Here is a 17,091-nt window from a genome sequence, read left to right on the forward strand (position 1 = left end):
TAATTGAAATATGCTCTAAAGGTACGATGTGACACCTAGGAGACAGTTTTTGTTCAAGAAGATGGCTGTTTTATTTTCCTTCTTATTATAGCAACATTTCTGTCTTTTTAACCTTTGTGCTTGCCAGAGCTCACAGGACTCTGCTTCTGTAATGCTAAGAATGGTCAATCTGAAAGTACAAAGTACATAATCTCTCTAGAAATAACAAATCATTGTGCAGTTTGGGAGGAGTTTGATCTCAGGAATGGTGATCTGTCTCCTGAGCTGATTGTCATTACGTAGCTGAGAGCTGATGATGGCAGTTCCCCGGGGTATGAGGGGAAAGCTTTGCAATAACCAGCACCTTTCTGGAAAGGAACCAACAACTTGTGAATTACTTCCCCCAGATTAATACAAAGCCTTACTCAGCTGTATTTTTGTCAAGCGAGGGGAGCCAGCAATTCGTGTCCCTGCTCTCCCCCATCATGAGAGAGAGCAGGGAGATAGATTTGGTGCAGCACTGGTACCTGGGACTGAGCAGGTGCTGGGCCTCCTCTGTTACTGCATCGCAGCTGCTCTGGGCTCAGCACAGTCCAGCAAGTGAACGCAACATCCCTATTACACTGGTCTTCCTCACATCTCCGGGGTGCTAGGCCCTGAAGCAAACTGGGCGGAGAAATTATTATAAAAGACAACAAACTTACATATGACAAACTTGGGGATTATATTAAGGTTTTTCCTTAGAAAAGTAAATGAAGGCCTTTTATCAAATGCACTTTTGCTTCTTCATTTATTTATGTATGAAAATAATGATTCTGCAGATGTCTTGGAGGAATGTAGGAGCTACATGGTAGATTTTGCTTGCAGGATTTGAAATAAATCATGATCTGGTGTTTTTGGGGAGGACCCAATGTTTACTGTCTCTGTCAGCCGTTACAACTTTAGGATGGAAAAACAGGAGAGATGAGGCTGAGGAACAGTTTTAAAATGTCTTGGTGCGCTCGGTTGAGATGATTAATTGATTGTTGTTTCTCTCTCCTCTCCCCAAGCTTTTTGTTTTTCTTCTTCTTCCTTTCTGTGTCTGTCCTCCTCTCTTCCCCACCCACCCTCCCTCCCTTATTTTCCTCTCCCCTTTCTGCTCCTCTACTTGGCCTCCCCTCCTTTGCTCTGCCTGCGGGGTGCAGAAGCAGGGTGACGGTGGGAGGTGCTGCAGGAGCGGTCCCACAGTGTGGGAGCTCCCAGGGCCCCGCTCCCACCCCGCGGGGCCCCTTGGGCACTGCTGGGGCTCTCCCAGACAAGCTGGGACACCTGTAAGCTATGCTGGGTGCTACGTAGAAGTTGTGCTTCATTTCAGAAAGGGCAAACCTTTGAACTGGGACCATTTTAACTGGCAAAGAATTTATATGATAAGAAGTAAAACGAGCTTGTGTGAAAACCTCTGTTTATGTTACTAATACAAGATGCAAAGATCAGTTTGGATCTTGCGTTCTACTAACCACTAACACCTATCCTGTGTTTGCAGCTTTCATTTAGTTTGATTTGCATGACTCAACATAAACTAAATACTCTTGTAACACACCTGGTGATGGAAAACCCCTTAAAGCAGGTTGAATGTGTAAAAACCAAAAATGAGCTTTAGCATGTTTGTCTGGTTTCCTGTTTTCTGGACACCGTGGCTTGATAACTCCGTGAGTTATCTGTCTCGGAGCCTGTTCTCAGTTGTGGCGTTCTGCATTGTTTGTAATCGTATGTCCTGATCAAGATGAGAAGTTAAACAAGGTTAAGGAGTTGGATTTTCTCTTTCTGAATATTAAACTTCTGATTATTTACTCCTTTAAAACAACGCGAGATGAATTAGATGAGCTTTCAAAATAGCCCCCGCAAGTGGCGAGTGCAAGCCTTTGTACCACAGACTGAATTACTAGACATATGGTTACAAAGTTTGTTCACGGACATTACATGCACACTTCTGTGGGTGCCGTGTAAAAGCTTTGAATGTGAATCTGTGTTGTATTTATGTGTAGGTGGGAACTATGCAAAATGTATCTGCAAAAACACATCTCTGGGGTGAAGAAAATAACTTGGGGCTTATTTCAGCAGAAGCCCACTGTTTGAGTAGCATCCTTGGGAATAGTCACTTTTACTTTCTCAGCAGCATTATGTCAAGTTAATGCATCCTAAATGTATTTGGCAGCAGTGCTGGTTTCATCACATTTGTTCCCAGCCTTTGAACACATTGTGACAGGGACTTTTCCAGTCCCTGCCAATCTGCTGCGCTCGGAGTCGGTCTCTCCTCTCCTACAGGTCAGCACAAAGCTGGCCCAAAGCTCTTTTTCATGTGTGTGATGCTGAGTGGGTGTGGAGTTGAGGGGTGCCAAAACTGCCACAACACGCAGCGTGGTGCCAGTATTTCTCTCTCTGAACTCAAGTGCTCTCTGTGCTGAGGCCAATGGAAAACACTCACCTTTTTTTGAGGGTCGTTGTGTAGGTTGTAGCCCAGGTCACGTTGGAAAAGCTTTGTTTCTGATATGTTTTGTTATGCAGGGGAAGGGTCTGCTTGTTAGGTTTTACTTCCAGCCCAAAAGTTCTCCATATACTATTGGCTGAATATTTTTACTTCTACAATGTGCACAGCTTCCAAAACATGTCAGAGTTTATGTAAGGAATAATAAAACAAATGGAAGCCTCCTCTTCTCAAACAAGATCACAAATCCAAAGAAAAGCCTAAAGAAAGAGAGACCTTCCAGAATGTGCTGAAGTTGGGTTGATATTGATGCCTCAGTGTAGTATGTGGAGAGGGTTCTCCTGAAGCCTCATTACATGAGGTATTCCAAACATTTTAGCTCAAAGACAGAAATTTAGGCTTTCCTGGTTACAGTGCGTTCCCTGAAGCTGATTTTGAGAGAAGGGGATGAAGGATCTTTTAGCCAGCCCTGCATTATGTGTGGCAGATCTCTATGCAATAGGGCCAGCCTATTTACAATAGTTGTTTAGATTAACAGCTTTACAGGATGTTTAGAACTACAAATCTGTTAAAAAATGACTTCAGATTTAATTCAGAAGTGATTACCCTTCTTATTAATTGGCTTTTCTGCTTTTTCACATTTGGAAACTGAACTAGAATGACATGTGAATGCGATGACTAGCTTCCCTTACCAAATATGAAAATGATTACCACCACCATATGTTCTGCAACACCTTTTTTTTTTTAAAGAGTGCATCAGCATACATGTGAAACCATAAATATTGTAACCATGCTAAGGCTTTTCCAGTGCTACACTTTTAAAATATAATTTAGATTACAGTTGATGTTTCCATCTAGTTTTGTCTCAGCTTTGCTTTGATCTGTTGTATTAGAGAGCAGGATGTTTTCATATGAAGTACTCTTCTTTTTTGTTGTCTTGTGTTACCTACAAAATGTAAAAGAAAAGTAGCAGTGGGAAAAGTTGTTTGTGAAACTCCTAGGTATGTTGGGATGGGAGAATTGAAGGGTCTAGGATTCACAAAAACATCTAATCACTTCTTAAATCTCTAGGAGTTTAACAGCACATTTTAGGACACTTGGGAGTCCCCATCCTGTCAACTACTGGAAGTGTACTTTTAAAAGCTGCTTTTGCTTTTTTCACTAAAATGAACAGTGCTTTTTTTTTTTTTTTTTGTTAAATCTTGGATGTTTAATTCTCTTGTCCAAACCAACCTACCAGCAGTGGATCACCTTCCATCTCTCTGATCTTTGCTTTCTCTTCTTGGGAGCAGTCCTGCTCATTTTCATTTTTGTGTAGCATCCAGGTATGTTCCCTCTCCAGGTAGCAGCCATCTAAATGGACATTACTCTCCCTTTTGGACTCTCTTCAGCTTCTTCTCTACCCATTCCTGCTGGGCCCAGTTCCTCACCTTCTCAGTGTCAGGATGTTTTTGTCTGTCTGTCCCTGCTCTAACCCTCATTGTTTGTCCTGTTCATGCAGTGTTGTTTCTGAAGATCCAATTCTGTTCCCATTGGCCTCAGAACAGAATATTTGTGTTCTCCCCAATCTGTTGCTGATGCAAATATTGCCTCTCATCAGATAGCAGTTATCCTTGTGCTCTAAAAACATGAGTTGGTCATCCCTACCCCATAGAACATATCATAACAATTTTTGGTCTGATTGTTCTCCCCTTTATTTTCTGTCTAGATGGATCTAAATTTTTTTTTTTTTTTCCTTACTTTGGCCCTGTTCTCTCAGATCACATGTGGTTTTTGTCCCTCAAGGTGTCCCACTCTTCCAAACCCCCATTCCTTCTTCCCCCTGGCCCAGCTCGTGATACATCCATCTATTATCCTCTGTCCCAGTGCTGCCTGTTCACCCCACCTGTGATTTAGGCTCCTCTTCCTACTCAGCGGCTTTGGCCGTTTCCGATAGCCTTCTTGCTTAGGTGAGAGTAAATGAATTGTCACTGGTACCTCTTTTACATTTCTGCATGAAGACAGCGGGTGAGATTTTGTCAGCTGAAGTCTGGAGTTAGCTCACTGATTTCTCACTGTGCGTACTTGTGTATCATCAGGATAATCCATAGTAACAAAAATTTTATTTGCTGTATTCTCAGTATCTAAAGAACTGAAAGCCCTCTATTGTCTGACTGTGTCTTATCTTTCCTGGAACTCATTGATCCCATAACGTAATATAAGCACATTTATTTTAAATTACTGGAAAGAATCCGTTAATGCTTGTATTATGTTTTAACTTGCTTTCCTTTGGAGGCAGGGAATTGTCAAGTAAGTACGAACAACACAGAGCACAGAAAAAGCACAGTTTTTCCATACAATGCAGATTGCATAGCTCAAAAAGGGTGAATATATGTAATGTGCTACAGTGCAGATTTGTTGTATTGACACTGCCATCTTATGTACCAAAGTAAGCTAGGTGTACTCAGACTTGTTAAAAGTGAAATGACTTCTTAAGGTGTTAAAAATGTGATGCTGCTTTACATTTGGTTTACTATGATGATAACAAGGCAATGAATGCATATATGTGTGTATATATACATGTCCATGTATATATGAATGCACACAAGGTCTGTGTTTGTGTGTACTGTGAATAGATATATATAAAGTATCTGTGTGTATGTGTATGTTTCCAAATGAAATCTCATGCTTACGATCTAGTGATTATTAGTCACGTCATAGTGGTAGTGTTCTCTGGCTTTCATAAAAAATTTTGGCTTGCTCTTGTCATAAACTCTAACTGATATTCCTAGGTGAAGAAAAGTAAAACCAATCCATTTTAAAGTTACACTAAAACAGAAAAAAGAGCAGGAGGCATACAAGAAAAAAATTACTGTTTTCATCAGTGCTGAAAAGGCCTTCATCAGTCTGGGCTGAAATGGCTTTTGCTGTTCTAGTATCACATAATTATTTTCTTTTGTAAGAGAATTAAGTTTTGTAATAATTTTTCTCCACCCCTTCTGTAGTGGTGACTGCACTGCTATTCGGTCCAATTACCACTGATGGTTATGTAAGGTGACTTGATTGACCACTTTCAGAGAAAATAAAGGTACTTGTTTCCCTGGGAACAAAAAAAGAACAGGCTGTCCCTGTAAATTGGCCTAGCAACGAACAATTATGAGGCTAAATTGCAGGCTGAACTAGGAGAGGAAACAAGCATCCATTGTGTGCAATTCTCAGTAGTGCTTATAAGACTGTGAAGTTTCTATCAGTTTCCCTCCCTGTCAGGCACCTGAAAATAAACCAACACCTGGAACCACGTTCTCCTTCAGTATAAAGTGTGCAGGAAGCATGGATGTAGCTTCCTTTTTTCCCTCTGCCCTGGATGATCTTTAGTTCAGAGTATACCCGGGGATGCCAGGGTATGGTGTTTCTGAATTTGTAGACTGGTGCACTCTTTAATTTCTGTTTTAGTTCTTGCTGGCATGCTTGAATAGCATGTGTTGTGCCTCAAAGGAATGACTGATCAACTCTAAAAATGCTTGTGCATGAGTAAAGTGGTCAGAAGTACACCTAAAGTGTATTAAGTTTCTTACTTGGCTTTGTTTGCTGCTTACAAGGGGATCAAGGTAACTCTTTCACTCTTTTAATCTCACAAGATCACCTGCTAATGTGCTTTGCTAGTACTTAGTGAGTTTGCTTGTTTGCTTGAGACATGGGTTTGTTTACCTCCAGCCTTGTTCTGTTTTTTGGTTGGTTTTTTTTTAGAGCTCAGATTTTCATGCTACTTACTCCTGCGATGTATTCCAGCTGTGTAGTGATGTCTTCTACCTGTGCGATTTCTCCACTGTTGCCATTAATATCTTCCATAAAAAATACAATTCCAGAAAAAGAGGTCCCTCTAAGCAGAAGGGATTTAATTCTTCTGCAATTAATTTTTGCGAAATGAGAATTAGTTACAGCAGAAGGACAGGAACAATCTAATTTTTACAGGACGTATAATACGTATCAAGTTTGAGTCCTTTTGAAATCTTAATCTGTGAAAATACTTTCGAAATTTGAGCACTTATCAAAAACCTAGAGGCCAGATATTTTGGTTTTTTACTTAGAGAACCTCACAGTGGTTTAACGCCGTCTCCAGAATCTGCAATTGGAGTTTAAAGGCATGCAGTGGGGTGGTTTTTATATTAACAGCAGCCATCGAGCGATGTTTTGGAGCAAGCATTTAACTGTGTCTGGTTTTATTCTTTGGTCATCACCACTTCTTACACGCCAACCTTCCCCCAAGACCTATTTTCTAAGTAAAAGATGATCAGACGTGATAAGGAATCTAGGCCAGATTGCAAAGGGCTAATTCCTCCAGTAATCCCGTGCAGTTTTTATGGCTCTGTTCTGCTGTTGACAGGGTTACAATCAAGCCCCATGAATTTCTGTTAACAGAGAGGGAGTATCATTATGCTTAAATTAACAACTGGCCATCCAAAGCAAAGCCAGTGCAGCAGGCGTTTGATGTGGTAAGGTCGTGAACTTCTAGAGACTGAGCTCCCTCTGCTCCTCTTAGGTTTGTGCCTCTTCTTTTTTTCCTGGAAGGATCAAGTCAAATAGGAGCTGTAAAGCTTATATCGCTCTCAAGACCGTCTGCACGAATCAAATTTTATTTCAGTCTGTGTTCTACATTTGTCTTTTTAGCTGCTTTTAGCAACAGTATAAAAATGCTTTGCTGGCCTTAGTGTCTGTTAAATTCACGCGTACATTTTAAAGTGTAATAGTTCTATTTCTAATATGATTTTGAGAAGATTTTAATACAGTGTTGTCAAGGTTTTGTGATGGGGTTTGTCAGAAGAAGCAAGGTTGGGGAAAGGTCAGCTGCCAGCTGGAGAAAATCTTTCAGATCATTTCTGAGAGAAGCCATTTACTATCATTTGGTATTCAAGGATTTTCCCTTGGATTTAAGTCATTGTGATTTTAAAAAAAAAAATTGCTGTACAGTGGTCTGTTCTGCCAGTCGTCCCCAAAATCTGTATCAGTGTTACTTCTGCTCTTTCCATCAAAATGCATATGATTTTAGTCGGTTTATTCTGTAAAAAAAGCCAGGCGTTAAACTTGTATAGTTGCAATTAGCCATTTCCTGTTCACAGACAAAACATATGCTGTGGTTTTGTCTTTACTTTGCTTTAAAACGTATTGATTGTCTTCTTTTTTAAACGTTTGTTTCAGGCCACCAGTTAGCAGAGCAGCTCCTCAGCCTGAAAAACTGCAAAAGAACAATATCAACAAAAAAAAGAAATTGGTTGAGGTCAGGCTTAATGCTTTTTCATTTGCTTTAGAAGTAATATGTGCTGGCTGAAATCCGTCCGTGTTTTGAGGGCCACTGAAGTCATGTAAAGGTAAAAGAGAAAGACATTTCTAGAATGTCTTAGCTCTGGTGGCAAACACCAGAAGATGTGATAGAGAGCAACCTCTGTCGGAAAGAATCTCAGATTGAGGGTGTTAAAGTTTACCTGTAACACTGGAGCTCTCCAAGCCCTGAAGTTGTCCCTTGATTTGAAGGGCAGGTAGAGCCAAAGTGCATCCACAGCAGAACCCACACTCAGTGCCAAACCCCCAAGGGACATATAGTCAAAAACTGTACTTGACACCTGAAAAATAATTTCTGGGATTTTGAATTATTAAATTGGCTCATTCAGTTTAGAACGTACTTTTTTCCTCAAACTGCAGGCCCCCACCAAACAACTTTTTCCACATAATATGCTGAACAAGGAGTATTCTGTGATCTGCGTGAACAATTTATAACAACTGCTTGGTCTGTCAATGTAATTCCAATTGTTCCAAGTAAACTGTACTTGTGTTTGGGACAGATACATTAAGTCTGTCTTCTGGGCTATAAAAGCAACTTTAATAACAATCCATTAACTGTCACTGTTTTCTGGAGGAAATTTCCTTGACAATTGCTTATTGTAAGCTGTAGTTACACTTCAGAAGGGTGTTTTAATTATAGGGTTACTTATAGCCTGCGTCTGCTTCGTATAAGGGCTTTCAGCTCAGCATTTGTTCTGTTAAAATTTGGCAGTTTAGAAGAATGATTTTTTGAAGACTCTTTAAAGTAGAAGTAAAGATATTTGCAAATATCTGATACCTGTTATAGATATTAAACTGTGATGAGAAGATTAATAAAATTGAACCTGTTTTTTAAATTGTTTATATTTTAAATGGAAATTTTCAGAAACAAAACATTTACAGCTGGCTGAAATATTAAAGAAATAATAGCATAAAAGCAGTGCCTTAGTTGACCAACTTCAGTTCACAGTTATTCTTTCTTTTTGTTTTCCTTGACCAGGAGCTGGCTTTAGACCATGTTTTTGGATACAGAGGATTTGATTGTCGCAACAACCTCCATTACCTAAATGATGGTGCTGATATCATTTTCCACACAGCTGCAGCAGGCGTAGTTCAGAATCTTTCCACTGGTAATTCAACTTGAAACAATACTTGGGATCAGAAATGCTGTACAAGTGAAATATTTCTGGTTGAAGGTCTTAACTTTTCAACATTGCTGTAACTTTCTCACATTCTGCATCCTGATAAGCAATGCACAGAACTCTAGGTGGTTATTGTATGAGACTGAGAGTTTCTCCTGTTCAGATGATGCTGTAGAGCCACCCTGTTCCTTTCAGCAGGTATGAGATTCTGCCGGGAAGTGTCATTAGAAACCTATTGTGTTTCTGCAGTGGTTCCTCACTAAAGTCCCTGCTGAAAACACAGGAATGGCTTTCTTGGAGGAGAGAGCCTGGATTAGGAAATGACTAGTGCACCACTAGATGCTCCGAGCAATAACATCTGTTGGCTCCTGTGGCGTGGCACTCCAGGAAAGCGTGCGTTGTGATGCGGTACAGGCTGAGCAAGTTCCTCTTTGGAAGGGGTAGAAATATTCCCTGCCTTGTCAGGGATGAAGAGGAGGAAGAACACCAGAACTGTCTCTGGCCCTAAGTTGTAACACCAACATCTTGGTATACTTCATATATCCCAAGAAATAAAAATGGGAATTAAAGGGATTTTGGCTTTGGTTTGTTGCCCCTTGGTGCCGTGGTGAACCAGATGGTCAAGGTGGGGCGGAGGCAGAAAAGCTCTTTCATCTGGTGACCTTTGGGGACTCCAGTCCTAGCGCAGCCTCTGACCTGTGGAGCTGGGCAGCAGCACCATCCCATCTGTTCTTTTGGGGCCCTTTCCCTTGGGAGGGTATTGCAAAGAGTCAACTTCACAGGGCTTTGCTCTGCACCTCGCTTCCCACTGACTGCTTTGATTAGTTGGGGAACCTGGGCCCTGCGTTTGCCAGTTTTGCTTTTTCTTGCAGTTACAGATGGTTGCAGGATGATTCTTGGCTCCTTGGGCATAGCTAGTTTACCAAATCTTGCTTTCTTTTATATATGTGTGTGTGTGTGTGTGAATGGATATGTCTGTAGTTTGGTGACAGTGCCTGGGAATGAGATGGCAGCAGCTGTTGCCACAGTTCTTGCCTTGCCTCCCTCCATCCCCTGCAGAGTGCAGCAGGAGTGTCGCAACCCGCTGCTTGAATATTCTTGGCCTCAGTGGTGGTTCTTTGGTCGATATCGTTGCGAATAAAACCATGTTTGAATTCCATTAGGTAGTCAGAGTTTCTACCTGGAGCATACTGATGATATTCTCTGCCTAACTGTGAATCAGCACCCGAAGTATAAAAATATTGTGGCTACCAGCCAGATCGGTAGGTGACTCTCCATATAACAAAGTTTTACTCAGAAATTATCAGGGGCACTGATTTATTTTGGGCTTTTCTGTGTAGGAATTTTAACTCTGGCATCAGTGTTACTGTCCTCAAACTTTTTCTTTGATTTTAGAGGTAATCAAGCTTCAGGATTTTCATAAGATTTCAATTTCCTCTCTGATTGTGAGTCATTAGATTTTAGAGATAACTGTAGTATAATCATGTTTCAGACAGCAAGCTTTGATCAAGTGCAGTAAATAATCTCATTAATCTCTAATAGTAAAATTTATAGAATTTCCTCTTTCCTTCCTGTATCCGAGGTGCTGTGCAGCAGTAAAATACTTAGCAGTGAAAATGCAATAATGAAAATTTCCTGTGCAGAAGTACAAAAGCTATACAGGAAAGGAAAGAAATAGAGCCAAATCTCAACAGAAGTTACAACGCATGTAAGGGGCCAGTTGTGAGGCCATGTATATTTATGTGTTTATTATTGACATGAAGAATCCTGTCAGATTCCCTAGTACCTTTTGCAGGAGTAAACACTGTATGGGGAATACAGGATCATTTGTCCCAAGCCTTGAGAAGGATCTGTTACTCTGCACTTAAACCAGCTTAATGCTGGATTAATTATCTTAATGAAAAAGAAATGGTGTCCTTCTAATTCATGCCATTCTGGAAGGAGGCTGAAGTCTGTAAATTCTGCAATAAGTAACCGAACGGAGGGCAGAGTGGTAGATGAAGACCTTGACAAACCATCTTTGTCACCTGTACCTAGTGCTGTGATTTCAGTTCAAATGTTGAATAAACACAAAGGCCTGGACATATTGTCCAAGCTCTGGTTCGAGATGCTGATTTCTGAGACACGGAAAAGGTGGCTGTTACAGGTCCTTTTTGTCTAGTCTGTCAGTAAGAGCCCATGAAATCAGTGGTTCTGATTTTGGTTGATATTCTGTAATAACTACAGATTCATTTCAGTTTTAAATTTAATAATTTTGTAAAACTGCATGCCTTTAGCATTTCTTTTAAATACCATTTTTAAAACTCAGAAGTACTAAATATTGTTGCGATATTTGTGTATAAAAAAACAGTATACCCAAAGAAGTTCAACAATATTCCTGCTTATTTGTTCTGTTGATTCAATCCATGTCCATTTTCAAGTTTTTAATTTTTTGTTTTTCCTTCTGGTGCTGATGCTGGCACTTCAGCATTAGAAACATGACTTATTTCACCTATTGTTTTCCCTTGGTGCTTCCTCATTTGCCATTGCTCTCACAATGCAGGTGATATGACAGAATTTCCAGGTAAGGCTGATTCGTTTATGAATTTTAGTCAGCAGAGTGATGTAAAACTTTCACGTTACCTCGTATCTGTGTGAATCGCGGATACAAGTGACAACACCTACAGACATTTTTTTTTTGCATGAGGCTATTCATGAATGTTATGTTGTTCTTTTAGAATTTGTCTTAATTCATGAAATAGAATGATTTCCCTCTGTGTTTTGCAAGCTATTACGATTTTTTTTTTTCTCGAGTAGTGTTGATCTTGAAACAAAAACCCACAACTTTTGAGTGTCTGTTCAGGTTAAATGTTCCTGGAAAATGCTTATTTTGCACTGAAGCTTTCCAGATGCTGAATTAATTATCTTTCAATGCATCTTTTTGCACGTAGGTACCACTCCCACAATTCATATATGGGATGCTATGAGTAAGCAAACTATTTCAATGCTACGTTGCTTCCATACCAAAGGGGTCAACTATGTTAACTTCAGTGCAACTGGCAAACTTCTGGTTTCAGTGGGAGTTGACCCAGAACACACTATCACAGTCTGGAGGTGGCAAGAAGGTAACCCTGGAAAAATCATGTTCCTTCAGCCTAACAGTTGAACTGTGTACAATTATTTGCTTTTACTTTCAACTCTTTGGACTAGATTTGTGTTCTTACTCAGAGTATTGTAGCTCCCTAAGTCACAAAATCAGTTTGAGGCATAAAAAATAAAAATAAGGAAATAAGTTCTAAACCTCTGTTGTACGTAGAATTAAGGAAAGAATGTTGTTTAATATAAAATTCCATTAAATTAGGGAAAGTATTTTCTTTTTCTTCCTAAAATACTTGAACTTGAAATTCCACACCATGGATAGGCTTTTGGGAAGTCACTTCCAGAAAGGAATTCTCATCATCAGAAATGGTGTCTCAGGTCATCTGAGGTGTCCCTGTGCACTTCACCAGGTGGTAACTCACTGATGATATTCACAGCTTGTGCAGTGTTATTTTACTGACCCAGGAGACAAGTCGTGCTGTGATGACCAAAATCTGCATTTCCTAAACTGTCGTATGCAGTGGAATAATGAGGGACCTGACAGGTTGCATGAATTAAAATGTTTGATATGCTAAATAATGTTGGGATTTGCTTAGCTTTCAGCATGTGCAACACAGTTCTCTAATCCAATGCCAGGTCAGTTTATTTTATAGAATCTTATCAGAGCTTAATTTTTCAGGTGAATTTAACTTTATTTTTATTTTTTCGTGATTAATACAGGAGCTAAAGTTGCTAGCAGGGGAGGACACCTGGAGAGGATTTTTGTTGTGGAGTTCCGCCCAGATTCAGACACTCAGTTTGTGTCTGTTGGGGTGAAACACATGAAGTTCTGGACATTAGCTGGCAGTGCTTTGCTTTACAAGAAAGGAGTCATTGGTTCCATGGAAGATGCCAAAATGCAAACCATGCTTTCTGTGGCCTTCGGAGCAGTGAGTTCAAATTACTTGCTACAGAATTTTGTGATATATTCTTATTAAAACTGCAAGTGTCAGTTTGCTCTGTCGAAATCCTGTACAGCATGGACAGTGCAAGCCCGTGGAGCTTTCACTTATTAGTTAAGCTTTGAATTTAAAGCTTGTATGCCTTTAGATCCATGTGTAGGTCTTCCAAGCAGGGTTGGGTTTCTGTGTTGGTGAGCATTTTTTATCAATGTCTGCATACCTCCAGCATCAGCTACCACGGCTTTTATTTTTTTACTTGGCTAGTTATTTATCACTTCACTGGTTAACTTAGAAAAATGTGATATGATTATTTTGTGTATAGGCTCTGGAACCTTTTTTCCTGCTACCAGTGGTTGGTATGACATATGGTAGTGATCCAACTAACGGTGACGGTACATAATACTCATTAGTACTGTGCTTGCTTATTGATCATTATGATCACTGACAGCAAAGAAGCACTGTTACCGTGATACTAAGATCTGAAATAGGTTCTGCTTCATCCAGAAACCTTATCGAAATTACCTCTGGAAAGGTAAAGCATCACCCAATTCAGAGAAACTCCTTGCTCCTAATTATCTGCTCTGCACAATAGTACTAATGGGTGAAATGTGAGCATATAAAATAAGACTCCCAAACCCTCATCCTTGTGTCCAAACAAGGAACTTGTTGTCAAAAATTGCTTAATACTGAACGCTTTTTTCTATTCTGATGGCATTGTCCCAGTATAAAATAGGAGTAATGTCATGGACATTAAAGACCCCAAAAGTGGTTTTAAAAAAGGAGCAGAATGTAGTATTCAAACAAACTAAAATGGTTGTCTGTACTTTCCAAGCAGAAACAGTCCAACAGACAGTTTCTTTTCTAAAATAATAAAACTAACATCCTGTAAGAGGCACCTTTAAAAGCAGCAGATGAAGTCGACTTGATTATCATCTGTCATTCATTGAGGATGTTTTTGGAGAAATTATGCCATTGCTGTGGTGCAGGCAACTGGTTGAGTTAGTTCTCTCTTTAAGTTTACACACTTTATTTTCAACATCTTGAAGATACCGCTTGCCAGGGACCTGTGCTGAGATTCTACTGATACATACTCAGAGAAGAAAGAATGGTCTCTCAGAATTCAGCAGTGGCAACCTGTGTCCCCCTCTCCAGTGGGAGGTGATGTAGCTCATAGGTAGCAAAAGGAGGGCGTGCATCTGAAAGACCTCGAGATGAGACACATGAGGTGAACGTGCCCTCCATGTGGTTGAAAACATCTCAGACAGTTAGAGTGCAGTCATTGAAGTCATTAAACTCATTTTCTTAATGCAGATGGTTTTAATTTTTCCATTCGTTGCATAGCTGTTGCCTTTTCACATACCTTTTCTCAGGAAGTTCAGTAGCTAAAACACTTCTAATGGCAAGCTGAACGAAAATGCCAAGGTGTGTATGATATCAGAGATTGTTGCTATTTGTTGCAGAACAACCTTACATTTACTGGTGCCATAAATGGAGATGTCTACGTCTGGAAGGATCATTTCCTGATTAGACTTGTGGCCAAAGCTCACACTGGGCCAGTGTTCACCATGTATACGACTCTTCGAGATGGACTCATTGTCACTGGGGGGAAGGAGAGACCGTAAGAGACATCATCTTCCTCAAGCGCACAGCTTCTCTCTCTCTCATGTGCTGCTGTTTTTAATTTATCTGATACCCTGGACACACACAATGCTTTCCCAAGATAAAAGGTCTCTGTACTGTAGCAGTTTCAATGTAGATTTTTATATAATGTGCCCAGGTGTCCCAGTAAGTAAAGGACTGCTGAGCAGGAGCCCCAGGATGTCCTGAACCTGCAACTAGCAACTGATGTGAACACCTGTGTAAGCTCCTGCCAGCCTGGCCTAAGGGGGCTTGTCTTAATTTTTCAATTGTGTCCAGCTACAGACCATGTCTCCCAGAGGAGACTCTCTGATTAGTAAATTCTTTGGTTTAGTAGAAGGAACATATTTGCCAAGCTTATCTTTGTGTGTGACAGAGGTTTGAGATTAAGTAACAAGAGAACAGTTTGTTTTTTACAAATTAGACATGATACTGTTTAAAACATGAAGTTGTGGTAGCGGGTAAACTGCATCATTTACTTTCCATTCCCACTAGTGAGGTGTGTGTCTGTACAACTAGAAGGTGGTTCACTGTGACGTGATGTACATAGGGGATTTGTTGTAGCCTGTGCAGAGGGAGATACCTGGATAACACAACACACTTCTTTCCAGCACGAAAGAAGGGGGAGCTGTGAAGCTGTGGGATCAAGAGATGAAGCGGTGCCGAGCGTTTCAGCTGGAGACAGGGCAGCTGATCGAGTGCGTTCGCTCCGTCTGCAGGGGAAAGGTGAGCAGGAGAGGCTTTGTGTGAAGCTGTGGGAGGAGGCTCTGCCTGCCTAAGTGACATTTCCTTGCTTCTCTTCCTGAGCTCCGTGCACACTGCATGAGGATCCCGTTACTGGTGCTTAGTGCCTGCCTTCCTTCAGCAGTCAGCAAGGAGAGGGAGAGACCTCTGAAGGACAGTGCCAAGTGTAGGAATAGATTTCACCAGGGTAGGACCTGCCTGCTGCCTTGCTTTTCAAGTGACAGAAGGAACTTAGGCACCTCCTTTAGAAAGTTTGCTTCCCCTGAAGTGTCGGCACAGCTTAGGCACTTCAGTTAGACTGAACGGATTGTAGCTTTTTGGTTTTTGGGGTTTTTTTAACTAATAACAAAAGTTGCCACTGGGAATTACTAATTGAGTTTAAGTTTTGGTAAGGTGGAAGGCAATCGAAATAACCGAGTTATTTGGCGTGCTCAAGTCATTCCTGCACATGTCTGAACTGTAAACGTGAAAGCAGTGTGTGATGGTGCAGGAGCGTTAGTTGGTATGATGAGGATCTGCCAACCTGCCACTCTATGAAATGCTGCCAGAAATTTGACACACTCTTTGATAATACCGCCACTGAGGAATGTTGTTTTATATTTCTAACCAAGCAGCCATTAATCAATTCCAAACTGTATCTACTTATGTTTTTTCCAAGTATTTGCTAAGAAAGGTCTTGCAGTTGAGACGATGGCTTTAGAGTAGATGCAAGGTGCTCTTCAGCAGTTTAACTGAGCCTAAAACCCTGGTTGGATTTTTATATTATTGCCCAAATATTATATTGAGTTACCTCGAAGGTATGTGAATCATTCTTTTGTTTTGTATGTAAACACTTGTATATATGTATACATTTTGTTTTGTATGTAGACACTTTGATCTGAAGTAAAAGCCTTAATGTCAAGAGAGAAATGCACCATAGTCACTCTGCAGTGACACTACAACATGGTATCAGGTCTGGAGATGTGACCATGTTAGTGGTTTACTCTCCTGTTACTAAGATGCTGCGTGAGCAGTTGGTATAAGTGAGGTTGAGTAGCACAAGTAGTTCTGCAATACCCCAGTGCTTTACTGCTGTTGATACATGCTCTCTGTTATACTGACAACCTATCTCTCAAACTTTTTTTTTTCCCTACAAACAGGGCAAAATTTTGGTGGGAACAAAAGATGGCGAAATCCTTGAAGTAGGAGAAAAAAATGCTGCTTCAAACTTGTTGATTGACTGCCACATGGAAGGGGAGATCTGGGGCTTGGCGACTCACCCCTCTAAAGACATATTTATCTCTGCAAGTAATGATGGAACAGCAAGAATCTGGGACCTGTCTGACAAAGTGAGTATCACTGTATTTAAAAGTACGTCATTAGAAATGATCATTTGACCTAAGGATGCATTTTTCCAGCTGTGTGATGTGCCAGGTACATCTGCACCTTTGAGCAGCCATGTCAAGAGAGCAGTGTTCTGCTTTGGTACAGTTTTCCTTTAGTTTTCCTGCTGTGTGGCAATGTGAAAAGGTAAGTCCTTGGTGAGGTAGCTTGCTGCTCTTTCCTAAGGCAAGCAGTTTGCAGAGAAATGCCGTTACTTAAAGGCACTCATGACCATGGAGTGCCTTTTGGGGTGTATTGCTTGTTTTGATCTAAAAGTACAGGCTGATGTGGATAAGTGAGGCATTTTCATTCCCTTCTGACAGGTGGGGTGGCACAGATTGTCCTGTCACTGACTAACAGAAGACCCCGACAGTAAACCTGCCTTACTGCCCCGCACAGCTCCCTCATTTTTAGAGCGTTTCTTTAGAATTGCTCGTGTTGTTTATGT

The 17,091-nt window shown here is 40.6% G+C and overlaps 1 protein-coding gene across 10 annotated transcripts in view; it reads left to right on the forward strand.

The window, feature by feature from the left end:
- Positions 1-17,091, forward strand: part of EML6 (EMAP like 6) — a 132,404-nt gene that overhangs the window by 107,773 nt on the left and 7,540 nt on the right. For 4 of the 10 annotated variants that reach the window (XR_012633523.1, XR_012633519.1, XM_074903813.1 and 1 more), the window contains exons 28-36: positions 7,619-7,697; positions 8,739-8,868; positions 10,044-10,142; positions 11,423-11,443; positions 11,811-11,984; positions 12,679-12,887; positions 14,360-14,517; positions 15,149-15,263; positions 16,421-16,609. Coding sequence is in view for 7 of the 10 variants with exons in the window: in XM_074903813.1 (XP_074759914.1) it covers positions 7,619-7,697; positions 8,739-8,868; positions 10,044-10,142; positions 11,423-11,443; positions 11,811-11,984; positions 12,679-12,887; positions 14,360-14,517; positions 15,149-15,263; positions 16,421-16,609 (1,174 nt within the window). In the remaining 3 variants the exon portion in view is untranslated. Of the gene's footprint in view, positions 1-4,717; positions 4,733-6,021; positions 6,031-7,618; positions 7,698-8,738; positions 9,079-10,043; positions 10,147-10,473; positions 10,491-11,422; positions 11,444-11,810; positions 11,985-12,678; positions 12,888-14,359; positions 14,518-15,148; positions 15,264-16,420; positions 16,614-17,091 lie in introns of those variants that run through there. The other 6 variants (XM_074903970.1, XM_074903731.1, XM_074904125.1 and 3 more) reach the window with 6 other exon arrangements.

This window comes from Athene noctua, chromosome 1, assembly GCF_965140245.1.
Source record: "Athene noctua chromosome 1, bAthNoc1.hap1.1, whole genome shotgun sequence".
Classification (NCBI taxonomy): Eukaryota; Metazoa; Chordata; class Aves; order Strigiformes; family Strigidae; genus Athene; species Athene noctua.